At 40.9% G+C, this 27,475-nt stretch overlaps 1 protein-coding gene and 1 long non-coding RNA gene across 5 annotated transcripts in view; one reads left to right on the forward strand and one right to left on the reverse strand.

Moving 5' to 3' along the window:
• The window catches only part of LOC132506521 (uncharacterized), a 97,491-nt gene that overhangs the window by 67,047 nt on the left and 2,969 nt on the right, over positions 1-27,475 (reverse strand). The window lies entirely within an intron of this gene.
• The window catches only part of ATF7IP2 (activating transcription factor 7 interacting protein 2), an 87,499-nt gene that overhangs the window by 56,992 nt on the left and 3,032 nt on the right, over positions 1-27,475 (forward strand). The window contains exons 10-11 of one of the 4 annotated variants that reach the window (XM_060125250.1): positions 19,102-19,304; positions 19,594-19,707. The exons of 1 other annotated variant lie outside the window; for it this stretch is intronic. In XM_060125250.1, coding sequence (XP_059981233.1) covers positions 19,102-19,304; positions 19,594-19,626 — 236 coding nt within the window. In that variant the 3' untranslated portion in view covers positions 19,627-19,707. Of the gene's footprint in view, positions 1-19,013; positions 19,708-27,475 lie in introns of those variants that run through there. 2 more of the 4 variants (XM_060125249.1, XM_060125251.1) reach the window with 2 other exon arrangements.

A 27,475-nucleotide genomic window follows, 5' to 3' on the forward strand; every position in this document is an offset into this window, starting at 1 on the left:
CTCTATTTAAATGGATAAGTGTTATACCTTTTAAGGTCAGGGCCTTGAGAAAGAGCTATCCTGTATATTTCAGGCTACCGGCAACATTTTTAACTTGTAGCAAAATCAATAGAATACAAAGGTTAAAGTAAAAGAAACAGATCCAATGTGGAGTCAGATTTGTTCTTCCATATTACCAGAAGGGACACTATTTGGGGTAATAAAAACATTCTGTCTTGATTTTGGTGGTGGTTTCACAACTGTAAATTTGTCAAAACCCAAAGAATGGCACATTTAAAATGGGTACATTTTGGGGACTTCCCTGGTGGTCCAGTGGTTAAGACTTCAACTTCCAATGTAGGGGGTGTGGGTTCGATCTCTGGTTGGGGAGCTAAGATCCCACATGCCTTGTGGCCAAAAAACCAAAACATAAAACAGAAGCAATATTGTAACAAATTTAAGAAAGACTTTAAAAATGGTCCACATCATGGAAGCAACCTAAGTATCCATCGACAAATGAATGGATAAAGAAGATGTGGCACATATATACAATGGAATATTACTCAGCCATAAAAAGAAACGAAATTGAGTTATTTGTAGTGAGATGGATGGACCTAGAGTCTCATACAGAGTGAAGTAAGTCAGAAACAGAAAAACAAATGCCGTATGCTAACACATACATATGGAATCTAAAAAAAAACAAAAAATGGTTCTGAAGAAATTGGAGCAAGACAGGAATAAAAATGCAGACATAGAGAATGAACTTGAGACATGGTGAGGGGGAAGGGTAAGCTGGGACAAAGTGAGAGAGTGGCATGGACATATATACACTACCAAATGTAAAATAGCTAGCTACTGGGAAGCAGCCACATAGCACAGGGAGATCAGCTCGGTGCTTTGTGTCCACCTAGAGGGCTGGGATAGGGAGGGTGGGAGGGAGACACAAGAGGGAGGAGATATGGGGATATATGTACATGTATAGCTGACTCACTTTGTTATACAGCAGAAACACACCATTGTAAGGCAAAATTATACTCCAATAAAGATGTTAAAAAAAAAAAAGGTCCACACCAAAAAAATCTAAAAAAATAAAATGGGTACATTTTATTGTATGTAAGTTATATCTGAATAGATAATTTTTAAATACAAACTTTAAAAATCATGTCTATCATATAAATATTTACATAAGTGAACGTGCATCTACATGTGCATATACATGCAGCAAAGGATCTGAAAGGTCAAACACCAAAGGGGTAAGTTGAGACCAGAGGCCACAATTCTCACCTAGCAGTTTAATGAGGAGGAACTTTAAAATAATTGGGTACTGGCTCCTGTTGCTTTGAGAATACAAAGTGCTAAAGTAACCATTACTGGACTTCCCTGGTGGCGCAGTGGTTAAGAATCCACCTGCCAATGCTGGGGACACGGGTTCGATCCCTGGTCCAGGAAGATCCCACATTGCTGCGGAGCAACTAAGCCTGTGCGCCACAACTACTGAGCCTGCGTTCTAGAGCCTGTGTGTCGCAACTACTGAGCCCATGTGCTGCAGCTACTGAAGCCTGCGCACCTAGAGCCTGTGCTTCACAACAAGAGAAGCCACCGTACTGAGAAGCCCACGCACCACAGCAAAGAGTAGCCCCCACTTGCTGCAACTAGAGAAAGCCCATGCGCAGCAGCCAAGACCCAACACAGCCAAAAAAATAAAATAAAATTTAAAAAAGTAACCGTTACTCATTTTTATATAGATAAGGGTAAAAGCTGCAGAGTATTTACAAGACATTGACATTGGTGACACAAAGGATCTAAACATAAACTGGTTTGGGATAAAAATCCTGTTTTATCTCTTATCATAAAGTTGAGTTTCTGTCTTTTTTTTTTCTTTTAACATCTTTATTGGGGTATAATTGCTTTACAATGGTGTGTTAGTTTCTGCTTTATAAAAAAGTGAATCAGTTATACATATACATATGTTCCCATATCTCTTCCCTCTTGCGTCTCCCTCCCTCCCACCCTCCCTATCCCACCCCTCCAGGCTGTCACAAAGCACCAAGCCAATATCCCTGTGCCATGCGGCTGCTTACAACTAGCTATCTACCTTACTACGTTTGTTAGTGTGTATATGTCCATGACTCTCTCTCGCCCTGTCACAGCTCACCCTTCCCCCTCCCCATAACCTCAAGTCCGTTCACTAGGAGGTCTGCGTCTTTATTCCTGCCTTACCCCTAGGTTCTTCATGACATTTTTTTTTCTTAAATTCCATATATATGTGTTAGCATACGGTATTTGTCTTCTTCTTTCTGACTTACTTCACTCTGTATGACAGACTCTAGGTCTATCCACCTCATTACAAATAGCTCAGTTTCGTTTCTTTTTATGGCTGAGTAATATTCCATTGTATATATGTGCCACATCTTCTTTATCCATTCATCCGATGATGGGCACTTAGGTTGTTTCCATCTCCGGGCTATTGTAAATAGAGCTGCAATGAACATTTTGGTACATGACTCTTTTTGAATTTCGGTTTTCTCAGGGTATATGCCCAGTAGTGGGATTGCTGGGTCATATGCTAGTTCTATTTGTAGCTTTTTAAGGAACCTCCATACTGTTCTCCATAGTGGCTGAACCAATTCACATTCCCACCAGCAGTGCAAGAGTGTTCCCTTTTCTCCACACCCTCTCCAGCATTTATTGTTTCTAGATTTTTTGATGATGGCCATTCTGACTGGTGTGAGATGATATCTCATTGTAGTTTTGATTTGCATTTCTCTAATGATTAATGATGTTGAGCATTCTTTCATGTGTTTGTTGGCAGTCTGTATATCTTCTTTGGAGAAATGTCTATTTAGGTCTTCTGCCCATTTTTGGATTGGGTTGTTTGTTTTTTTGTTATTGAGCTGCATGAGCTGCTTGTAAATTTTGGAGATTAATCCTTTGTCGGTTACTTCATTTGCAAATATTTTCTCCCATTCTGAGGGTTGTCTTTTGGTCTTGTTTATGGTTTCCTTTGCTGTGCAAAAGCTTTGAAGTTTCATTAGGTCCCATTTGTTTATTTTTGTTTTTATTTCCATTACTCTAGGAGGTGGGTCAGAAAGGATCTTGCTGTGATTTATGTCATAGAGTGTTCTGCCTATGTTTTCCTCTAAGAGTTTGATACTTTCTGGCCTTATATTTAGGTCTTTAATCCATTTTGCGCTTATTTTTGTGTATGGTGTTAGGGAGTAATCTAATCTCATACTTTTACATGTACCTGTCCAGTTTTCCCAGCACCACTTATTGAAGAGGCTGTCCTTTCTCCACTGTACATTCCTGCCTCCTTTATCAAAGATAAGGTGTCCATATGTGCATGGGTTTATCTCTGGGCTTTCTATCCTGTTCCATTGATCTATCTTTCTGTTTTTGTGCCAGTACCATACCGTCTTGATAACTGTAGCTTTGTAGTATAGTCTGAAGTCAGGGAGCCTGATTCCTCCAGTTCCTTTTTTCGTTCTCAAGATTGCTTTGGCTATTCGGGGTCTTTTGTGTTTCCATACAAATTGCAAAATTTTTTGTTCTAGTTCTGTGAAAAATGCCATTGGTAGTTTGATAGGGATTGCATTGAATCTGTAGATTGCTTTGGGTAGTAGAGTCATTTTCACAATGTTGATTCTTCCAATCCAAGAACATGGTATATCTCTCCATCTATTTGTATCATCCTTAATTTCTTTCATCAGTGTCTTATAATTTTCTGCATACAGGTCTTTTGTCTCCTTAGGTAGCTTTATTCCTAGATATTTTATTCTTTTTGTTGCAATGGTAAATGGGAGTGTTTTCTTGATTTCACTTTCAGATTTTTCATCATTAGTATATAGGAATGCCAGAGATTTCTGTGCATTAATTTTGTATCCTGCCACTTTACCAAATTCATTGATTAGCTCTAGTAGTTTTCTGGTAGCATCTTTAGGATTCTCTATGTATAGGATCATGTCATCTGCAAACAGTGACAGCTTTACTTCTTCTTTTCCGATTTGGATTCCTTTTATTTCCTTTTCTTCTCTGATTGCTGTGGCTAAAACTTCCAAAACTATGTTGAATAAGAGTGGTGAGAGTGGGCAACCTTGTCTTGTTCCTGATCTTAGTGGAAATGCTTTCAGTTTTTCACCATTGAGGATGATGTTTGCTATGGGCTTGTCATATATGGCCTTTATTATGTTGAGGAAAGTTCCCTCTATGCCTACTTTCTGCAGGGTTTTTATCATAAATGGGTGTTGAATTTTGTCAAAAGCTTTCTCTGCATCTATTGAGATGATCATATGGTTTTTCTTCTTCAATTTGTTAATATGGTTTATCACATTGATAGATTTGCGTATATTGAAGAATCCTTGCATTCCTGGAATAAACCCCACTTGATCATGGTGTATGATCCTTTTAATGTGCTGTTGGATTCTGTTTGCTAGTATTTTGTTGAGGATTTTTGCATCTATGTTCATCAGTGATATTGGCCTGTAGTTTTCTTTCTTTGTGACATCCTTGTCTGGTTTTGGTATCAAGGTGATGGTGGCCTCGTAGAAGGAGTTTGGGAGTGTTCCTCCCTCTGCTATATTTTGGAAGAGTTTGAGAAGGATAGGTGTTAGCTCTTCTCTAAATGTTTGATAGAATTCGCCTGTGAAGCCATCTGGTCCTGGTCTTTTCTTTGTTGGAAGATTTTTAATCACAGTTTCAATTTCAGTGCTTGTGATTGGTCTGTTCATATTTTCTATTTCTTCCTGATTCAGTCTTGGCAGGTTGTGCATTTCTAAGAATTTTTCCATTTCTTCCAGATTGTCCATTTTATTGGCAGAGTTGCTTGTAGTAATCTCTCATGATCTCTTTTATTTCTGCAGTGTCAGTTGTTACCTCTCCTTTTTCATTTCTAATTCTATTGATTTGAGTCTTCTCCCTTTTTTCTTGATGAGTCTGGCTAGTGGTTTATCTATTTTGTTTATCTTCTCAAAGAACCAGCTTTTAGTTTTATTGATCTTTGCTATTGTTTCCTTCATTTCTTTTTCATTTATTTCTGATCTGATTTTTATGATTTCTTTCCTTCTGCTAGCTTTGGGGTTTTTTTGTTCTTCTTTCTCTAATTGCTTTAGGTGCAAGGTTAGGTTGTTTATTCTAGATGTTTCCTGCTTCTTAAGGTGGGCTTGTATTGCTATAAACTTCCCCCTTAGGACTGCTTTTGCTGCATCCCACAAGTTTTGGGTCGTTGTGTCTCCATTGTCATTTGTTTCTAGGTATTTTTTTATTTCCTCTTTGATTTCTTCAGTGATCACTTCATTATTAAGTAGTATATTGTTTAGCCTCCATGTGTTTGTATTTTTTACAGATCTTTTCCTGTAATTGATATCTAGTCTCATGGCATTGTGGTCAGAAAAGATACTTGATACAATTTCAATTTTCTTAAATTTACCAAGGCTTGATTTGTGACCCAAGATATGATCTATCCTGGAGAATGTTCCATGAGCACTTGAGAAAAATGTGTATTCTGTTGTTTTTGGATGGAGTGTCCTATAAATATCAATTAAGTCCATCTTGTTTAATGTATCATTTAAAGCTTGTGTTTCCTTATTTATTTTCATTTTGGATGATCTGTCCATAGGTGAAAGTGGAGTGTTTAAGTCCCCTACTATGAATGTGTTACTGTCGATTTCCCCTTTTATGGCTGTTAGTATTTGCCTTATGTATTGAGGTGCTCCTATGTTGGGTGCATAAATATTTACAATTGTTGGGCTTCCCTGGTGGCACAGTGGTTGGGAGTCTGCCTGCCGATGCAGGGGACATGGGTTCGTGCCCCGGTCTGGGAGGATCCCATGTGCCGTGGAGCGGCTGGGCCCGTGAGCCATGGCTGCTGAGCCTGCGCGTCCGGAGCCTGTGCTCCGCAACGGGAGAGGCCACAACAGCAAGAGGCCCGCGTACCGCAAAAAAAAAAAAAAAAAAAAAAAAAAAAAAATTTACAATTGTTATATCTTCTTCTTGGATCGATCCCTTGATCATTATGTAGTGTCCTTCTTTGTCTCTTTTAATAGTCCTTATTTTAAAGTCTATTTTGTCTGATATGAGAATTGCTACTCCAGCTTTCTTTTGGTTTCCATTTGCATGGAATGTCTTTTTCCATCCCCTTACTTTCAGTCTGTATGTGTCTCTAGGTCTGAAGTGGGTCTCTTGTAGACAGCATATATATGGGTCTTGTTTTTGTATCCATTCAGCTAATCTGTGTCTTTTGGTGGGAGCATTTAGTCCATTTACATTTAAGGTAATTATCGATATGTATGTTCCTATTCCCATTTTCTAAATTGTTTTGGGTTCGTTATTATAGGTCTTTTCCTTCTTGTGTTTCTTGCCTAGAGAAGATCCTTTAGCATTTGTTGTAAAGCTGGTTTGGTGGTGCTGAACTCTCTCAGCTTTTGCTTGTCTGTAAAGGTTTTAATTTCTCCATCAAATCTAAATGAGATCCTTGCTGGGTAGAGTAGTCTTGGCTGCAGGTTTTTCTCCTTCATCACTTTCAGTATGTCCTGCCACTCCCTTCTGGCTTGTAGGGTTTCTGCTGAGAGATCAGCTGTTAACCTTATGGGGATTCCCTTATGTGTTATTTGTTGTTTTTCCCTTGCTGCTTTTAATATGCTTTCTTTGTATTTAATTTTTGACAGTTTGATTAATATGTGTCTTGGCATATTTCTCCTTGTATTTATCCTGTATGAGACTCTCTGTGCTTCCTGGACTTGATTAACTATTTCCTTTCCCATATTAGGGAAGTTTTCAACTATAATCTCTTCAAATATTTTCTCAGTCCCTTTCTTTTTCTCTTCTTCTTCTGGAACCCCTATAATTCGAATGTTGGTGTGTTTAATGTTGTCCCAGAGGTCTCTGAGACTGTCCTCAGTTCTTTTCATTCTTTTTTCTTTATTCTGCTCTGCAGTAGTTATTTCCACTGTTTTTATCTTCCAGGTCACTTATCCGTTCTTCTGCCTCAGTTATTCTGCTATTGATCCCATCTAGAGTACTTTAATTTCATTTATTGTGTTGTTCATCGTTGCTTGTTTCATCTTTAGTTCTTCTAGGTCCTTGTTAACTGATTCTTGCATTTTGTCCATTCTATTGTCCATTCTATCTCCAAGATTTTGGATCATCCTTACTATCATTATTCTGAATTCTTTTTCAGGTAAGCTGCCTATTTCCTCTTCATTTGTTAGGTCTGGTGCATTTTTATCTTGCTCCTTTATCTGCTGTGTGTTTTTCTGTCTTCTCATTTTGCTTATCTTACTGTGTTTGGGGTCTCCTTTTTGCAGGCTGCAGGTTCGTAGTTCCTGCTGTTTTTGATGTCTGTCCCCAGTGGCTAAGGTTGGTTCAGTGGGTGTTGTAGGTTTCCTGGTGGGGGGGACTAGTGCCTGTGTTGTGGTGGATGAGGCTGGATCTTGTCTCTCTAGTGGGCAGGTTCACGTCTGGTGGTGTGTTTGGGGTGTCTGTGGCCTTATTATTATTTTAGGCAGCCTCTCTGCTAATGGGTGGGGTTGTGTTCCTGTCTTGCTAGTTGTTTGGCATAGGTTGTCCAGCACTGTGTCTTGCTGGTCGTTGAGTGAAGCTGGGTGCTGGTGTTAAGATGGAGGTCTCTGGGAGATTTTCGCCGTTTGATATTATGTGGAGCTGGGAGGTCTCTTGTTGACCAGCGTCCTGAAGTTGGCTCTCCTACCTCAGAGGCAGAGCCCTGACTCCTGGCTGGAGCACCAAGAGCTTTTCATCCACACGGCTCAGAATAAAAGGGAGAAAAAGTAGAGGGAATTAGTAGAAGTATGAGGAAAGAAAGAAGGAAAGGAGGGAAGGAAGGAAGGAAGAAAGAAAGAAAGAAGCAAAGAAGGAAAGAAGGAAAGAAAGGAGGGAGGGAGGGAGGAAGGAAGGAAGGAGGGAAAGAAGGAAAAAAGACAGAAAGAAAGAAGATACAGTAAAAATAAAATGAAGTATAATAAAATTATTGAATTAAAAAATTCTTATTTAGAAAAAAAAAAGGGACAGATAGAACCTTAGGACAAATGTTGGAAGCAAAGCTATACAGACAAAATCTTACACAGAAGCATACACATACACCCTCACTAAAAGAGGTAAAGGGGGAAAAATCATAAATCTTGCTGTCAGAGACCACCTCCTCAATTTGGGATGATTCGTTTTCTAAAGGAGGGAAGGAAGGAAGGAAAGAAAGGAAGAAAGAAAGAAAGAAAGAAAGAATGAAGGTAAAGTATAATAACGTTATTAAAATTAAAATTGATTATTAAGAAAAAAAAATTTTAAAAAAAACCATGGACGGATAGAACCCTAGGACAAATGGTGGAAGCAAGACTATACAGACAAGATCTCACACAGAAGTATACACATATACATTCACAAAAAGAGGAAAAGGGAAAAAAATCATAGATCTTGCTCCTAAAGTCCACTTCCTTAATTTGGGATGATTGGTTGTCTATTCAGGTATTCCACAGATGCAGGGTATATCAAGTTGATTGTGGAGCTTTAATCCGCTGCTTCTGAGGCTGCTGGGAGAGATTTCCCTTTCTCTTCTTTGTTCTCACAGCTTCCAGGGGCTCAGCTTTGGATTTGGCCCTGCCACTGCGTGTAGGTCGCTGGAGGGCGTCTGTTTTTTGCTCAGACAGGGCGGGGTTAAAAGAGCCGCTGATTCGGGGGCTCTGGCTCACTCAGGCCGGCGGGGCGGGAGGGGCACGGCGTGCGGGGCGGGCCTGCAGCGGCAAAGGCCGGCGTGACTTTGCACCAGCCTGAGGCCCGCTGTGCGTTCTCCCGGGGAAGTTGTCCCTGGATCCCGGGAACCTGGCAGTGGCGGGCTGCACAGGCTCCGCGGAAGAGGGGTGTGGAGACTGACCTGTGCTCGCACACAGGCCCCTCGGTGGCGGTAGCAGCAGCCTTATCGTCTCCCGCCGGTCTCTGGGGTTCGCGCTTTCAGCCGCGGCTCGCGCCCGTCTCTGGAGCTCCTTTAAGCAGCGTTCTTAAACCCCTCTCCTCACGCACCAGGAAACAAAGAGGGAAGAAAAAGTCTTGCCTCTTCGGCAGGTGCAGACTTTTCCCCGGACTCCCTCCCAGCTAGCCGTGGTGCACTAACCCCTTCAGGCTATGTTCAAGCCGCCAACTCCAGTCCTCTCCCTGCGCTCCGACCGAAGCCCGAGCCTCAGAGCCTCAGCTCGCAGCCCCGCCCGCCCCGGCGGGTGAGCAGACAAGCCTCTCGGGCTGGTGAGTGCCGGTCGGCACCGATCCTCTGTGCGGGAATCTCCCCGCTTTGCCCTCCGCACCCGTTGCTGTGCACTTCTCCGCGGCTTCGAAGCTCCCCCCTCCGCCCCCCGCAGTCTCCGCCCGCGAAGGGGCTTCCTAGTGTGTGGAAACTTTTCCTCCTTCACAGCTCCCTCCCACTGGTGCAGGTGCCGTCCCTATTCTTTTGTCTCTGTTTTTTCTTTTTTTTCTTTTGCCCTACCCAGGTACGTGGGGAGTTTCTTGCCTTTTGGGAGGTCTGAGGTCTTCTGCCAGCGTTCAGTAGGTGTTCTGTAGGAGTTATTCCACGTGTAGATGTATTTCTGGTGTATCTGTGGGGAGGAAGGTGATCTCCGCGTCTTACTCTTCCGCCATCTTCAAGGTCCCCCCGAGTTTCTGTCTTAGCCTGTTTTAATTTGCCAAGGGCTTGTTGACTTACTACCTTGAAAGAAGGAATGTTAGTTATGGGAAGTTATATCTATTAGAATTTTTTTTTGTATGAAACTGTTCACTTGAAAATTTAAAGGAGGTTATTTGTATCAGCTCTTGTGCATTGATTAAGCTGCAGATTATGATTTCACAAATTTAGTTCTAATTAACCAGTTATAAAAAGGGTGTATAGATTCTCCTACAATTTGTAATTTTTAAAATTTATTTCTTATACAGCAGGTTCTTATTATGTTTTATACATATTAGTGTATATATGTCAATCCCAATCTCCCAGTTCATCCCACCACACCCCCCCACTTTCCCCCCTTGGTGTCCATAGGTTTGTTCTCTACATCTGTGTCTCTATTTCTGTCTTGAAAACAGGTTTATCTGTACCATTTTTCTAGATTCCACATATATGCATTAATATATGATATTTGTTTTTCTCTTTCTGACTTACTTCACTCTGTATGACAGTCTCTAGGTCCATCCATGTCTCTACAAATGAACCAATTTCATTCCTTTTTATGGCTGAGTAATATTCCATTGTATATATGTGCCACATCTTCCTTATCCATTCATCTGTCGATGGACACTTAGGTTGCTTCCATGTTCTGGCTATAGTAAATAGAGCTGCAATGGACATTGTGGTACATGACTCTTTTCTTTTTTTTTTTGGCGGTATGCAGGCCTCTCACTGTTGTGGCCTCTCCCGCTGCGGAGCAACATGACTCTTTTTGAATTATGGTTTTCTCAGGGTATGTGTCCAGTAGTGGGATTGCTGGGTCATATGGTAGTTCTATTTTTAGTTTTTTAAGGAACCTCCATACTGTTCTCCATAGTGGCTCTATCAATTTACATTCCTACCAACAGTGCAAGAGCGTTCCCTTTTCTCCTCACCCTCTCCAGCATTTGTTGTTTGTGGATTTTCTGATGATGCCCATTCTAACTGGTGGAGGTGATACCTCACTGTAGTTTTAATTTGCATTTCTCTAATGATTAGTGATGTTGAGCAGCTTTTCATATGCCTCTTGCCCATCTGTATGTCTTCTTTGGAGAGATGTCTATTTAGGTCTTCTGCCCATTTTTTTATTGGGTTGTTTGTTTTTTTAACATTGAGCTGCATGAGCTGTTTATATATTTGAGATTAATCCTTTATCCGTTAGTTCATTTTCAAATATTTTCTCCTATTCTGAGGGTTGTCTTTTCATTTTGTTTATACTTCCCTTTGCTGTGCAAAAGCTTTTACGTTTCATTAGGTCCCATTTATTTATGTTTGTTTTTATTTCCATTACTCTAGGAAGTGGGTCAAAAAAGACCTTGCTGTGATTTATGTCAAAGAGTGTTCTTCCTATGTTTTCCTCTAAGAATTTTATAGTGTCCAGTCTTACAATTAGGTCTTTAATCCATTTTGAGTTTATTTTTGTGTATGGTGTTAGGGAATGTTCTAATTTCATTCTTTTACATGTAGCTGTCCAGTTTTCCCAGCACCACTTATTGAAGAGGCTATCTTTTCTCAATTGTGTATCCTTGCCTCCTTTATCATAGATTAGTTGACCATAGGTGCATGGGTTTATCTCTGGGCTTTCTATCCTGTTCCATTGAACTGTATTTCTGTTTTTGTGCCAGTACCATATTGTCTTGATTACTGTAGCTTTGTAGTATAATCTGAAGTCAGGGAGTCTGATTCCTCCTGCTCCATTTTATTCCCTCAAGACTGCTTTGGGTATCCAGGGTCCTTTGTGTCTCCATACGTATTTTAAGATTTTTTGTTCTAGTTCTGTAAAAAATGTCACTGGTAATTTGATAGGGATTGCATTGATTCTGTAGATTGCTTTGAGTAGTATAGTCATTTTCACACTACTGATTCTTCCAATCCAAGCACATGGTATAGCTCTCCATCTGTTTGTGTTATCCTAGATTTCTTTCATCAGTGTCTTACAGTTTTCTGAGTACAGGTCTTTTACCTCCTTAGGTAGGTTTATTCCTAGGTATTTTATTCTTTTTGTTGCAATGGTAAATGGGATTGTTTCCTTAATATCTCTTTCTGATCTCTTGTTGTTAGTGTATAGGAATGCAAGAGATTTCTTTGCATTAATTTTGTATCCTGCAACTTTACCGAATTCATTGATTAGCTCTAGTAGTTTTCTGGTGGCATCGTTAGGATTCTCTATGTTAGTATCATGTCATCTGCAAGCAGTGACAGTTTTACTTTTTTCTTCCAATTTGTATTCCTTTTATTTCTTTTTCTTCTCTGATTGCTGTGTCTGGGACTTCGAAAACTATGTTGAATAATAGTGGTGAGAGTGGACATACATTTGTTGTTTCTCATCTTAGAGGAAATGCTTTCAGTTTTTCACCATTGAGAATGATGTTTGCTATGGGTTTGTTGTATATGGCCTTTATTATGTTGAGTTTCCCTCTATGCCCACTTTCTGGAGAGTTTTTATCATACATGGGTGTTGAATTTTGTCAAAAGCTTTTTCTGCATCTATTGAGATCATATGGTTTTTTTTTTTTGTTTTTTTTTTTTTTGCGGTACGCAGGCCTCTCACTGTTGTGGCCTCTCCCGTTGCAGATCACAGGCTCCAGACGCGCAGGCTCAGCAGCCATGGCTCACGGGCCCAGCCGCTTTGCGGCATGTGGGATCTTCCCGGACCGGGGCACGAACCCGTGTCCCCTGTATCGGCAGGCGGACTCTCAACCACTGCGCCACCAGGGAAGCCCTCATATGGTTTTTATTCAATTTGTTAATATGGTGTATCACACTGATTGATATGCCTATATTGAAGAATCCTTGTATCCCTGTGACAAATCCCACTTGATCATGGTGTGTGATCCTTTTAACTTGTTGTTGTATCCTGTTTGCTAGTATTTTGTTGAGGATTTTTGCACCTATATCCATCAGTGATATTGGTCTGTAATTTTCTTTTTTTGTAGTATCTCTGGTTTTGGTATCAGAGTGATGGTGGCCTTGTAGAATAAGTTTGGGAGTGTTCCTTCCCCTGCAGTTTTTTGGAAGTTTGAGAAGGATGGGTCTTAGCTCTTCTCTAAATGTTCGCTAGAATTCACCTGTGAAGCCATCCGGTCCTGGACAGTCCTGGACTTTGGTTTGTTGGAAGATTTTTAATCACAGTTTCAATTTCATTACTTGTGATTGGTCTGTTCATATTTTCTATTTCTTCCTGGTTCAGTCGTGGAAGGTTATATCTTTCTAAGAATTTGTCCATTTCTTCCACGTTGTCCATTTTAATGGCATAGAGTTGCTTGTAGTAGTCGCTTATGATGCTTTATATTTCTGCTATGTCCATTGTAACTTCTCCTTTTTCATTTCAAATTTTATTTTATTTTATTTTATTTACATCTTTACTGGAGTATAATTGCTTTACAATGGTATGTTAGTTTCTGCTTTATAACAAAGTGAATCAGTTATACATATGTTCCCATATCTTTTCCCTCTTGCATCTCCCTCCCTCCCACCCTCCCTATCCCACCCCTCCAGGCAGTCACAAATCACCGAGCTGATCTCCCTGTGCTATGCGGCTGCTTCCCACTAGCTATCTACCTTACAGTTGGCAGTGTATATATGTCCATGCCTCTCTCTTGCTTTGTCAGAGCTTACCTTTCCCCCTCCCCATATCCTCAAGTCCATTCTCTAGTAGGTCTGTGTCTTTATTCCTGTCTTACCCCCAGAATCTTCATGACTTATTTTTTCTTAAATTCCATACATATGTGTTAGCATACAGTATTTGTCTTTCTCTTTCTGACTTACTTCACTCTGTATGACAGACTCTAGGTCTATCCACCTCATTACACATAGCTCAATTTCGTTTCTTTTTATGGCTGAGTAATATTCCATTGTATATATGTGCCACATCTTCTTTATCCATTCATCTGATGATGGACACTTAGGTTGTTTCCATCTCCGGGCTATTGTAAATAGAGCTGCAATGAACATTTTGGTACATGAATCTTTTTGAATTATGGTTTTCTCAGGGTATATGCCCAGTAGTGGGATTGCTGGGTCATATGGTAGTTTTATTTGTAGTTTTTTAAGGAACCTCCATACTGTTCTCCATAGTGGCTGAACCAATTCACATTCCCACCAGCAGTGCAAGAGTGTTCCCTTTTCTCCACACCCTCTCCAGCATTTATTGTTTCTAGATTTTTTGATGATGGCCATTCTGACTGGTGTGAGATGATATCTCTTTGTAGTTTTGATTTGCATTTCTCTAATGATTAATGATGTTGAGCATTCTTTCATGTGTTTGTTGGCAGTCTGTGTATCTTCTTTGGAGAAATGTCTGTTTAGGTCTTCTACCCATTTTTGGATTGGGTTGTTTGTTTTTTTGTTATTGAGCTGTATGAGCTGCTTGTAAATTTTGCAGGTTAATCCTTTGTCGATTGCTTCATTTGCAAATATTTTCTCCCATTCTGAGGGTTGTCTTTTGGTCTTGTTTATGGTTTCCTTTGCTGTGCAAAAGCTTTGAAGTTTCATTAGGTCCCATTTGTTTATTTTTGTTTTTATTTCCATTTCTCTAGGAGGTGGGTCAGAAAGGATCTTGCTGTGATTTATGTCATAGAGTGTTCTGCCTATGTTTTCCTCTAAGAGTTTGATACTTTCTGGCCTTATATTTAGGTCTTTAATCCATTTTGCGCTTATTTTTGTGTATGGTGTTAGGGAGTGATCTAATCTCATACTTTTACATGTACCTGTCCAGTTTTCCCACCACCACTTATGGAAGAGGCTGTCCTTTCTCCACTGTACATTCCTGCCTCCTTTATCAAAGATAAGGTGACCATATGTGCGTGGGTTTATCTCTGGGCTTTCTATCCTGTTCCATTGATCTATCTTTCTGTTTTTGTGCCAGTACCATACTGTCTTGATTACTGTAGCTTTGTAGTATAGTCTGAAGTCAGGGAGCCTAATTCTGCCAGCACCGTTTTTCGTTCTCAAGATTGCTTTGGCTATTCGGGGTCTTTTGTGTTTCCATACAAATTGCGAAATTTTTTGTTCTAGTTCTGTGAAAAATGCCATTGGTAGTTTGATAGGGATTGCATTGATTCTGTAGATTGCTTTGGGTAGTAGAGTCATTTTCACAATGTTGATTCTTCCAATCCAAGAACATGGTATATCTCTCCATCTATTTGTATCATCTTTAATTTCTTTCATCAGTGTCTTATAATTTTCTGCATACAGGTCTTTTGTCTCCTTAGGTAGCTTTATTCCTAGATATTTTATTCTTTTTGTTGCAGTGGTAAATGGGAGTGTTTTATTGATTTCACTTTCAGATTTTTCATCATTAGTGTATAGGAATGCCAGAGATTTCTGTGCATTAATTTTGTATCCTGCTACTTTACCAGATTCATTGATTAGCTCTAGTAGTTTTCTGGTAGCATCTTTCGGATTCTCTGTGTATAGTATCATGTCATCTGCAAACAGTTACAGCTTCACTTCTTGTTTTCCGATTTGGATTCCTTTTATTTCCTTTTCTTCTCTGATTGCTGTGGCTAAAACTTCCAAAACTATGTTGAATAAGAGTGGTGAGAGTGGGCAACCTTGTCTTGTTCCTGATCTTAGTGGAAATGCTTTCAGTTTTTCACCATTGAGGACGATGTTGGCTGTGGGTTTGTCATATATGGCCTTTATTATGTTGAGGAAAGTTTCCTCTATGCCTACTTTCTGCAGGGTTTTTATCATAAGTGGATATTGAATTTTGTCAAAAGCTTTCTCTGCATCTATTGAGATGATCATATGGTTTTTCTCCTTCAATTTGTTAATATGGTGTATCACATTGATTGATTTGCGTATATTGAAGAATCCTTGCATTCCTGGAATAAACCCCACTTGATCATGGTGTATGATCCGTTTAATGTGCTGTTGGATTCTGTTTGCTAGTATTTTGTTGAGGATTTTTGCATCTATGTTCATCAGTGGTATTGGCCTATAGTTTTCTTTCTTTGTGACATCCTTGTCTGGTTTTGGTATCAAGGTGATGGTGGCCTCGTAGAAGGAGTTTGGGAGTGTTCCTCCCTCTGCTATATTTTGGAAGAGTTTGAGAAGGATAGGTGTTAGCTCTTCTCTAAATGTTTGATAGAATTCGCCTGTGAAACCATGTGGTCCTGGGCTTTGTTTGTTGGAAGATTTTTAATCACAGTTTCAATTTCAGTGCTTGTGATTGGTCTGTTCATATTTTCTATTTCTTCCTGATTCAGTCTTGGCAGGTTGTGCATTTCTAAGAATTTTTCCATTTCTTCCAGATTGTCCATTTTATTGGCATAGAGTTTCTTGTAGTAATCTTTCACGATCTTTTTTATTTCTGCAGTGTCAGTTGTTACTTCTCCTTTTTCATTTCTAATTCTATTGATTTGAGTCTTCTCCCTTTTTTCTTGATGAGTCTGGCTAATGGTTTATCAATTTTGTTTATCTTCTCAAAGAACCAGCTTTTATTTTTGTTGATCTTTGCTATCGTTTCCTTCATTTCTTTTTCATTTATTTCTGATCTGATTTTTATGATTTCTTTCCTTCTACTAACTTTGGGGTTTTTTTGTTCTTCTTTCTCTAATTGCTTTAGGTGCAAGGTTAGGTTGTTTATTCGAGATGTTTCCTGTTTCTTAAGGTAGGATTGTATTGCTATAATCTTCCCTCTTAGAACTGCTTTTGCTGCATTCCATAGATTTTGGGTCGTCGTGTCTCCATTGTCATTTGTTTCTAGGTAATTTTTTATTTCCTCTTTGATTTCTTCAGTGATCACTTCGTTATTAAGTAGTGTATTGTTTAGCCTCCATGTGTTTGTATTTTTTACAGATCTTTTCCTGTAATTGATATCTAGTCTCATAGCATTGTGGTGGGAAAAGATACTTGAAACACTTTCAATTTTCTTAAATTTACCAAGGCTTGATTTGTGACCCAAGATATGATCTATCCTGGAGAATGTTCCATGAGCACTTGAGAAAAATGTGTATTCTGTTGTTTTTGGATGGAGTGTCCTATAAATATCAATTAAGTCCATCTTGTTTAATGTATCATTTAAAGCTTGTGTTTCCTTATTTATTTTCATTTTGGATGATCTGTCCATTGGTGAAAGTGGGGTGTTAAAATCCCCTACTATGAATGTGTTACTGTCGATTTCCCCTTTTATGGCTGTTAGTATTTGCCTTATGTATTGAGGTGCTCCTATGTTGGGTGCATAAATATTTACAATTGTTATATCTTGTTCTTGGATCGATCCCTTGATCATTATGTAGTGTCCTTCTTTGTCTCTTCTAATAGTCTTTATTTTAAGGTCTATTTTGTGTGATATGAGAATTGCTACTCCAGCTTTCTTTTCGTTTCTATTTGCATGAAATATCTTTTTCTATCCCCTTACTTTCAGTCTGTATGTGTCTCTAGGTCTGAAGTGGGTCTCTTGTAGACAGCAAATATATGGGTCTTGTTTTTATATCCATTCAGCCAACCTGTGTCTTTTGGTGGGAGCATTTAGTCCATTTACATTTAAGGTAATTATCAATATGTATGTTCCTATTCCCATTTTCTTAATTGTTTTGGGTTCGTTATTGTAGGTCTTTTCCTTCTCTCATATTTCTTGCCTAGAGAAGTTCCTTTAGCAGTTATTGTAAAGCTGGTTTGGTGGTGTTGAACTCTCTCAGCTTTTCCTTGTCTGTAAAGGTTTTAATTTCTCCATCAAATCTGAATGAGATCCTTGCTGGGTAGAGTAATCTTGGTTGCAGGTTTTACTCCTTCATCACTTTAAATATGTCCTGCCAGTCCCTTCTGGCTTGCAGAGTTTCTGCTGAAAGATCAGCTGTTAACCTTATGGGGATTCCCTTGTGTGTTATTTGTTGTTTTTCCCTTGCTGCTTTTAATATGTTTTCTTTGTATTTAATTTTTGACAGTTTGATAAATATGTATCTTGGCATATTTCTCCTTGTATTTATCCTGTATGGGACTCTCTGTGCTTCCTGGACTTGATTAACTATTTCCTTCCCATATTAGGGAAGTTTTCAACTATAATCTCTTCAAATATTTTCTCAGTCCCTTTCTTTTTCTCTTCTTCTTCTGGAACCCCTATAATTCGAATGTTGGTGTGTTTAATGTTGTCCCAGAGGTCTCTGAGACTGTCCTCAGTTCTTTTCATTCTTTTTTCTTTATTCTGCTCTGCAGTAGTTATTTCCACTGTTTTTATCTTCCAGGTCACTTATCCGTTCTTCTGCCTCAGTTATTCTGCTATTGATCCCATCTAGAGTGTTTTTAATTTCATTTAATGTGTTGTTCATTGTTGCTTGTTTCATGTTTAGTTCTTCTAGGTCCTTTTTAAATGTTTCTTGCATTTTGTCCATCTATTTCCAAGATTGGGGATCATCTTTACTATCATTATTCTGAATTCTTTTTCTGGTAGACTGCCTATTTCCTCTTATTTGTTAGGTCTGGTGGGTTTTTATCTTGCTCCTTCATCTTCTGTGTGTTTTTCTGTCTTCTCATTTTGCTTATCTTAACTGTGTTTGGGGTCTCCTTTTTGCAGGCTGTAGGTTCATAGTTCCTGTTGTTTTTGGTGTCTGTCCCCAGTGGCTAAGGTTGGTTCAGTGGGTTGTGTCGGCTTCGTGGTGGAGGGGACTAGTGCCTGTGTTCTGGTGGATGAGGCTGGATCTTGTCTTTCTGGTGGGCAGGTCCACGTCTGGTGGTGTGTTTTGGGGTGTCTGTGGACTTATTATGATTTTAGGCAGCCTCTCTGCTAATGGGTGGGGTTGTGTTCCTGTCTTGCTAGTTGTTTGGCATAGGATGTCCAGCATCCAGCACTGTAGCTTGCTGGTGATTGAGTGAAGCTGGGTGCTGGTGTTGAGATGATCTCTGGGAGATTTTTGCCGTTTGATAGTATGTGTAGCTGGGAGGTCTCTTGTGGACCAGTGTCCTGAAGTTGGCTCTCCCACCTCAGAGGCACAGCACTGACTCCTGGCTGCAGCACCAAGAGCCTTTCATCCACACGGCTCAGAATAAAAGGGAGAAAAAGTAGAAAGAAAGAAGTAGTAGAAGTAGAAAGAAAGGAGGGAGGGAGGGAGGGAGGGAGGAAGGAAGGAAGGAGGGAAGGAAGGAAAAAAAGAAAGAAGATAAAGTAACATAAAGTAAGATAAAATATAATAAAGTTATTAAAATAAAAAATAATTAAAAGAATTTTAAAAAAAAGATGGATGGATAGAACCCTAGGACAAATGGTGGAAGCAAAGCTATACAGACAAAATCTCACACAGAAGCATACACATACACACAAAAAGAGGAAAAGGGGAAAAAATCATAAATCTTGCTCTCAAAATCTTGGGATGACTCGTTGTGTAATTCATGTATTCCACAGATGCAGGGTACATCAAGTTGATTGTGGAGCTTTAATCCGCTGCTTCTGAGGCTGCTGAGATTTCCCTTTCTCTTCTTTGTTCGCACAGCTCCCAGGGGCTCAGCTTTGGATTTGGCCCCGCCTCTGCATGTAGGTCGCCGGAGTGCGTCTGTTCTTCGCTCAGACAGGACGGGGTTAAAGGAGCAGCTGATTCTGGGGCTCTGGTTCACTCAGGCCAGGGGGAGGGTGGTCCATGGAGTGTGGGGGGAACCTGCGGCAGCAGAGACCGGCGTGACGTTGCACCAGCCTGAGGTGAGCCGTGCGTTCTCCCGGGGGAGTTGTCCCTGGATCCCGGCACCCTGGCAGTGGCAGGCTGCACAGGCTCCCCGGACGGGAGGTGGGGATAGTGACCTGTGCTCGCACACAGGCTTCTTGGTGGCGGCAGCAGCAGCCTTAGCGTCTCATGCCCGTCTCTGGGGTCCGTGCTTTTAGCCGCGGCTCGCGCCCATCTCTGGAGCTCCTTTAAGCAGCACTCTTAATCCCCTCTCCTCGTGTACCAGGAAACAAAGAGGGAAGAAAAAGTCTCTTGCCTCTTCGACAGGTCCAGACTTTTTCCAGATTCCCTCCCAGCTAGCCGTGGTGCACTAACCCCCTGCAGGCTGTGTTCACACCGCGAACCCCAGTCCTCTCCCTGGGCTGTGACCGAAGCCCAAGCCTCAGCTCCCAGCCCCGCCCGCTCCAGCAGGTGAGCAGACAAGCCTCTCTGGCTGATGAGTGCCGGTCGGCCCTGATCCTCTGTGTGGAAATCTCTCTGCTTTGTCCCCCGCACCCCTGTTGCTGTGCTCTCCTCCGCGGCTCTGAAGCTTCCCCCTCCGCCACCTGCAGTCTTCGCCCGCGAAGGGGCTTCCTAGTGTGTGGAAACCTTTCCTCCTTCACAGCTCCCTCCCACTGGTGCAGGTCCGGTCCCTCTCCTTTGGTCTCTGTTTATTCTTTATCTTTTGCCCTACCCAGGTACCTGGGGGGTTTCTTGCCTTTTGGGAGGTCTGAGGTCTTCTGCCAGCGTTCAGTAGGTGTTCTGTAGGAGTTATTCCACGTGTAGATGTATTTCTGGTGTATCTGTGGGAAGAAGGTGATCTCCGCGTCTTACTCTTCCGCCATCTTCCCAGAAGCCTCTCTAATTTTATTGATTTGAGTCCTCTCCCTCTTTTTCTTGTTGAGTCTGGCTAAAGGTTTATCAATTTTATTTATCTTTTCAAAGAACCAGCTTTTAGTTTTATTGATCTTTGCTATTGTTTTCTTTGTTTCTATTTCATTTATTTCTGCTCTGATCTTTATGATTTCTTTCCTTCTACTAATTTTGTGTTTTGTTTGTTCTTCTTTCTGTAGATCCTTTAGGTGTAAGGTTAGATTGTTTGAGATTTTTCTTGTTTCTTGAGGAAGGATTGTATAGCTATCAACTTCCCTCTTAGAACTGCTTTTGCTGCATCCCATAGGTTTTGGATCGTCATGTTTTCATTGTCATTTGTCTCTGGGTATTTTTTGATTTCCTCTTTGATTTCTTCAGTGATCTCTTGGTTATTTAGTAATGTATTGTTTTTCCTCCATGTGTTTGTGTTTTTTACATTTTTTCCCTGTAATTTATTTCTAATCTCAAAGCATTGTGGTTGGAAAAGATGTTTGATATGATTTCAATTTTCTTAAATTTACCGAGCCTTGATTTGTGACCCAAGATGTGATCTATCCTAGAGAATGTTCCGTGTGCACTTGAGAAGAAAGTGTAATCTGCTGTTTTTGGATGGAGTGTCCTATAAATATCAATTAAGTCCATCTTGTTTAATGTATCATTTAAAGCTTGTGTTTCCTTATTTATTTTCATTTTGGATGATCTGTCCATTGGTGAAAGTGGGGTGTTAAAATCCCCTACTATGAATGTGTTACTGTCGATTTCCCCTTTTATGGCTGTTAGTATTTGCCTTATGTATTGAGGTGCTCCTATGTTGGGTGCATAAATATTTACAATTGTTATATCTTGTTCTTGGATCGATCCCTTGATCATTATGTAGTGTCCTTCTTTGTCTCTTCTAATAGTCTTTATTTTAAGGTCTATTTTGTGTGATATGAGAATTGCTACTCCAGCTTTCTTTTCGTTTCTATTTGCATGAAATATCTTTTTCTATCCCCTTACTTTCAGTCTGTATGTGTCTCTAGGTCTGAAGTGGGTCTCTTGTAGACAGCAAATATATGGGTCTTGTTTTTATATCCATTCAGCCAACCTGTGTCTTTTGGTGGGAGCATTTAGTCCATTTACATTTAAGGTAATTATCAATATGTATGTTCCTATTCCCATTTTCTTAATTGTTTTGGGTTCGTTATTGTAGGTCTTTTCCTTCTCTCATATTTCTTGCCTAGAGAAGTTCCTTTAGCAGTTATTGTAAAGCTGGTTTGGTGGTGTTGAACTCTCTCAGCTTTTCCTTGTCTGTAAAGGTTTTAATTTCTCCATCAAATCTGAATGAGATCCTTGCTGGGTAGAGTAATCTTGGTTGCAGGTTTTACTCCTTCATCACTTTAAATATGTCCTGCCAGTCCCTTCTGGCTTGCAGAGTTTCTGCTGAAAGATCAGCTGTTAACCTTATGGGGATTCCCTTGTGTGTTATTTGTTGTTTTTCCCTTGCTGCTTTTAATATGTTTTCTTTGTATTTAATTTTTGACAGTTTGATAAATATGTATCTTGGCATATTTCTCCTTGTATTTATCCTGTATGGGACTCTCTGTGCTTCCTGGACTTGATTAACTATTTCCTTCCCATATTAGGGAAGTTTTCAACTATAATCTCTTCAAATATTTTCTCAGTCCCTTTCTTTTTCTCTTCTTCTTCTGGAACCCCTATAATTCGAATGTTGGTGTGTTTAATGTTGTCCCAGAGGTCTCTGAGACTGTCCTCAGTTCTTTTCATTCTTTTTTCTTTATTCTGCTCTGCAGTAGTTATTTCCACTGTTTTTATCTTCCAGGTCACTTATCCGTTCTTCTGCCTCAGTTATTCTGCTATTGATCCCATCTAGAGTGTTTTTAATTTCATTTAATGTGTTGTTCATTGTTGCTTGTTTCATGTTTAGTTCTTCTAGGTCCTTTTTAAATGTTTCTTGCATTTTGTCCATCTATTTCCAAGATTGGGGATCATCTTTACTATCATTATTCTGAATTCTTTTTCTGGTAGACTGCCTATTTCCTCTTATTTGTTAGGTCTGGTGGGTTTTTATCTTGCTCCTTCATCTTCTGTGTGTTTTTCTGTCTTCTCATTTTGCTTATCTTAACTGTGTTTGGGGTCTCCTTTTTGCAGGCTGTAGGTTCATAGTTCCTGTTGTTTTTGGTGTCTGTCCCCAGTGGCTAAGGTTGGTTCAGTGGGTTGTGTCGGCTTCGTGGTGGAGGGGACTAGTGCCTGTGTTCTGGTGGATGAGGCTGGATCTTGTCTTTCTGGTGGGCAGGTCCACGTCTGGTGGTGTGTTTTGGGGTGTCTGTGGACTTATTATGATTTTAGGCAGCCTCTCTGCTAATGGGTGGGGTTGTGTTCCTGTCTTGCTAGTTGTTTGGCATAGGATGTCCAGCATCCAGCACTGTAGCTTGCTGGTGATTGAGTGAAGCTGGGTGCTGGTGTTGAGATGATCTCTGGGAGATTTTTGCCGTTTGATAGTATGTGTAGCTGGGAGGTCTCTTGTGGACCAGTGTCCTGAAGTTGGCTCTCCCACCTCAGAGGCACAGCACTGACTCCTGGCTGCAGCACCAAGAGCCTTTCATCCACACGGCTCAGAATAAAAGGGAGAAAAAGTAGAAAGAAAGAAGTAGTAGAAGTAGAAAGAAAGGAGGGAGGGAGGGAGGGAGGGAGGAAGGAAGGAAGGAGGGAAGGAAGGAAAAAAAGAAAGAAGATAAAGTAACATAAAGTAAGATAAAATATAATAAAGTTATTAAAATAAAAAATAATTAAAAGAATTTTAAAAAAAAGATGGATGGATAGAACCCTAGGACAAATGGTGGAAGCAAAGCTATACAGACAAAATCTCACACAGAAGCATACACATACACACAAAAAGAGGAAAAGGGGAAAAAATCATAAATCTTGCTCTCAAAATCTTGGGATGACTCGTTGTGTAATTCATGTATTCCACAGATGCAGGGTACATCAAGTTGATTGTGGAGCTTTAATCCGCTGCTTCTGAGGCTGCTGAGATTTCCCTTTCTCTTCTTTGTTCGCACAGCTCCCAGGGGCTCAGCTTTGGATTTGGCCCCGCCTCTGCATGTAGGTCGCCGGAGTGCGTCTGTTCTTCGCTCAGACAGGACGGGGTTAAAGGAGCAGCTGATTCTGGGGCTCTGGTTCACTCAGGCCAGGGGGAGGGTGGTCCATGGAGTGTGGGGGGAACCTGCGGCAGCAGAGACCGGCGTGACGTTGCACCAGCCTGAGGTGAGCCGTGCGTTCTCCCGGGGGAGTTGTCCCTGGATCCCGGCACCCTGGCAGTGGCAGGCTGCACAGGCTCCCCGGACGGGAGGTGGGGATAGTGACCTGTGCTCGCACACAGGCTTCTTGGTGGCGGCAGCAGCAGCCTTAGCGTCTCATGCCCGTCTCTGGGGTCCGTGCTTTTAGCCGCGGCTCGCGCCCATCTCTGGAGCTCCTTTAAGCAGCACTCTTAATCCCCTCTCCTCGTGTACCAGGAAACAAAGAGGGAAGAAAAAGTCTCTTGCCTCTTCGACAGGTCCAGACTTTTTCCAGATTCCCTCCCAGCTAGCCGTGGTGCACTAACCCCCTGCAGGCTGTGTTCACACCGCGAACCCCAGTCCTCTCCCTGGGCTGTGACCGAAGCCCAAGCCTCAGCTCCCAGCCCCGCCCGCTCCAGCAGGTGAGCAGACAAGCCTCTCTGGCTGATGAGTGCCGGTCGGCCCTGATCCTCTGTGTGGAAATCTCTCTGCTTTGTCCCCCGCACCCCTGTTGCTGTGCTCTCCTCCGCGGCTCTGAAGCTTCCCCCTCCGCCACCTGCAGTCTTCGCCCGCGAAGGGGCTTCCTAGTGTGTGGAAACCTTTCCTCCTTCACAGCTCCCTCCCACTGGTGCAGGTCCGGTCCCTCTCCTTTGGTCTCTGTTTATTCTTTATCTTTTGCCCTACCCAGGTACCTGGGGGGTTTCTTGCCTTTTGGGAGGTCTGAGGTCTTCTGCCAGCGTTCAGTAGGTGTTCTGTAGGAGTTATTCCACGTGTAGATGTATTTCTGGTGTATCTGTGGGAAGAAGGTGATCTCCGCGTCTTACTCTTCCGCCATCTTCCCAGAAGCCTCTCTAATTTTATTGATTTGAGTCCTCTCCCTCTTTTTCTTGTTGAGTCTGGCTAAAGGTTTATCAATTTTATTTATCTTTTCAAAGAACCAGCTTTTAGTTTTATTGATCTTTGCTATTGTTTTCTTTGTTTCTATTTCATTTATTTCTGCTCTGATCTTTATGATTTCTTTCCTTCTACTAATTTTGTGTTTTGTTTGTTCTTCTTTCTGTAGATCCTTTAGGTGTAAGGTTAGATTGTTTGAGATTTTTCTTGTTTCTTGAGGAAGGATTGTATAGCTATCAACTTCCCTCTTAGAACTGCTTTTGCTGCATCCCATAGGTTTTGGATCGTCATGTTTTCATTGTCATTTGTCTCTGGGTATTTTTTGATTTCCTCTTTGATTTCTTCAGTGATCTCTTGGTTATTTAGTAATGTATTGTTTTTCCTCCATGTGTTTGTGTTTTTTACATTTTTTCCCTGTAATTTATTTCTAATCTCAAAGCATTGTGGTTGGAAAAGATGTTTGATATGATTTCAATTTTCTTAAATTTACCGAGCCTTGATTTGTGACCCAAGATGTGATCTATCCTAGAGAATGTTCCGTGTGCACTTGAGAAGAAAGTGTAATCTGCTGTTTTTGGATGGAATGTCCTATAAATATATATTAAATCTATCTGGTCTAATGTGTCATTTAAAGCTTGTGTTTCCTTATTAATTTTCTGTCTCGATTATTTGTCCATTGGTGTAAGTGAGGTGTTGAAGTCCCCCACTATTATTGTGTAACTGTCGATTTCCTCTTTTATAGGTGTTAACAGTTGCCTTATGTATTGAGGTGCTCCTATGTTGGGTGCATATATATTTAAAATTTTTATATCTTCTTCCTGGATTGATCCCTTGATTGTTATGTAGTGTCCTTCCTTGTCTCTTGTAACATTCTTTATTTTAAATTCTGTTTTATCTGATATGAGTATTGCTACTCCAGCTTTCTTTTGATTTCCATTTACATGGAATATCTTTTTCTATCCCCTCACTTTCAGTCTGTATGTGTCCCTGGGTCTGAAGTGAGTCTCTTGTAGACAGCATATATATGGGTCTTGTTTTTGTATCCATTCAGTGAGCCTGTGTCTTTTGGTTGGAGCATTTAATCCATTCACGTTTAAGGTAATTATTGATATGTATGTTCCTATTATCATTTTCTTAATTGTTATGGGTTTGTTTCTGTAGGTCATTTTCTTCTTCTGTGTTTCCCACTTAGAGAAGTTCCTTTAGCATTTGTTGTAGAGCTGGTTTGGTGGTGCTGAATTCTCTTAGCTTTTGCTTGTCTGTAAAGCTTTTGATTTCTCCATCAAACCTAAAGAGATCCTTGCCGGGTAAAGTAATCTTGGTTGTAGGTTCTTCCCTTTCATCGCTTTAAATATATCATGCCACTCCCTTCTGGCTTGTAGAGTTTCTGCTGAGAAATCAGCTGTTATCCTTATGGGAGTTCCCTTGTATGTTACTTGTCATTTTTCCCTTGTTGCTTTCAGTAAGTTTTCTTTGTCTTTAGTTTTTGTCAGTTTGATTACTGTGTGTCTCAGCATGTTTCTCCTTGGGTCTATCCTGCCTGGGACTCTGTGCTTCCTGGACTTGGCTGGCTATTTCCTTTTCTATGTTAGGGAAGTTTTTGACTGTAATCTCTTCAAACAGTTTCTCGGGTCCTTTCTATCTTCTCCTTCTGGGACCCCTATAATGAGAATGTTGGTGCATTTAATGTTGTCCCAGAGGTCTCTTAAGCTGTCTTCATTTCTTTTCATTCTCTTTTCTTTATTTTGTTCCATGGCAGTGAATGCCACCATTCATCTCCCAGGTTACTTATCTGTTCTGCCTCAGTTATTCTGCTATTGATTCTTTCTAGTTCATTTTTCATTTCAGTTATTGTATTGTTCATCTCTGTTTGTTCTTTAATTCTTCTAGGTCTTTATTAAACATTTCTTGCATCTTCTCGATCTTTGCCTCCATTCTTTTTCCGAGGTCCTGGATCATCTTCATTATCATTATTCTGAATTCTTTTTCTGGAAGGTTGCCTATTTCCACTTCATTTAGTTCTTTTTCTGGGGTTTTATCTTGTTTCTTCATCTGGTACATAGTCCTCTGCCTTTTCGTTTTGTCTTTCTGTGAATATGGTTTTTGTTCCACAGGCTACAGAATTGTAATTCTTCTTGCTTCTGCTGTCTGCCCTCTGGTGGATGAGGCTATCTAAGAGGCTTGTGCAAGCTTCCTGATGGAAGGGACTGGTGGTGGGTAGAGCTGAGTGTTGCTCTGTTGGGCAGAGCTCAGTAAAACTTTAATCTGCTTGTCTGCTGATGGGTGGGGCTGGGTTCCCTCACTGTTGGTTGTTTGGCCTGAGGCGACCCAGCACTGGAGCCTACCCGGCTCTTTGGTGGGGCTAATGGTGGACTCTGGGAGGGCTCATGCCAAGGAGTATTTCCCAGAACTTCTGCTGCCAGTGTCCTTGTCCCCACGGTGAGCCACAGCCACCCCCCGCTTCTGCAGGAGACCCTCCAACACTAGCAGGTAGGTCTGGTTCAGTCTCCTGTGGGGTCACTGCTCCTTCCTCTGGGTCCTGATGTGCACACTACTTTGTGTGTGCCCTCCAAGAGGGGAGTCTCTGTTTCCCCCAGTCCTGTCGAATTCTGCAATCAAATCCCACTAGCCTTCAAAGTCTGATTCTCTAGGAATTCCTCCCCCCATTGCCAGACCCCCAGGTTGGGAAGCTGGACATGGGGCTCAGACCCTTCACTCCAGTGGATGGTCTCCTGGGGTATAATTGTTCTCCAGTTTGTGAGTCACCACCTAGCGGTTATGAGATTTGATTTTATTGTGATTGCGCCCCTCCTACCGCCTCACTGCGGCTTCTCCTTTGTCTTTGGATGTGGGGGTATCTTTTTTGGTGAGTTCCAGTGTCTTCCTGTCAGTGAGTGTTCAGCAGTTAGTTGTGGTTCTGCTGCTCTCGCAAGAGAGAGTGAGCACACATCCTTTTACTCTGCCATTTTGAACCAATCTCTCATGCATCGATTCTCTTACAATTAAAAGCGTAAAATCATTACCTTTACAAAAACGTATTTTAACACCAGTAAATAAAGCGATTAATAAGTTATCTTTGAAACAGTGTAGAATCTCAATTATCCTTGTCAGTTAAAAGAAAAATA

Source organism: Lagenorhynchus albirostris, chromosome 15 (assembly GCF_949774975.1).
Source record: "Lagenorhynchus albirostris chromosome 15, mLagAlb1.1, whole genome shotgun sequence".
NCBI classification, from domain to species: Eukaryota; Metazoa; Chordata; class Mammalia; order Artiodactyla; family Delphinidae; genus Lagenorhynchus; species Lagenorhynchus albirostris.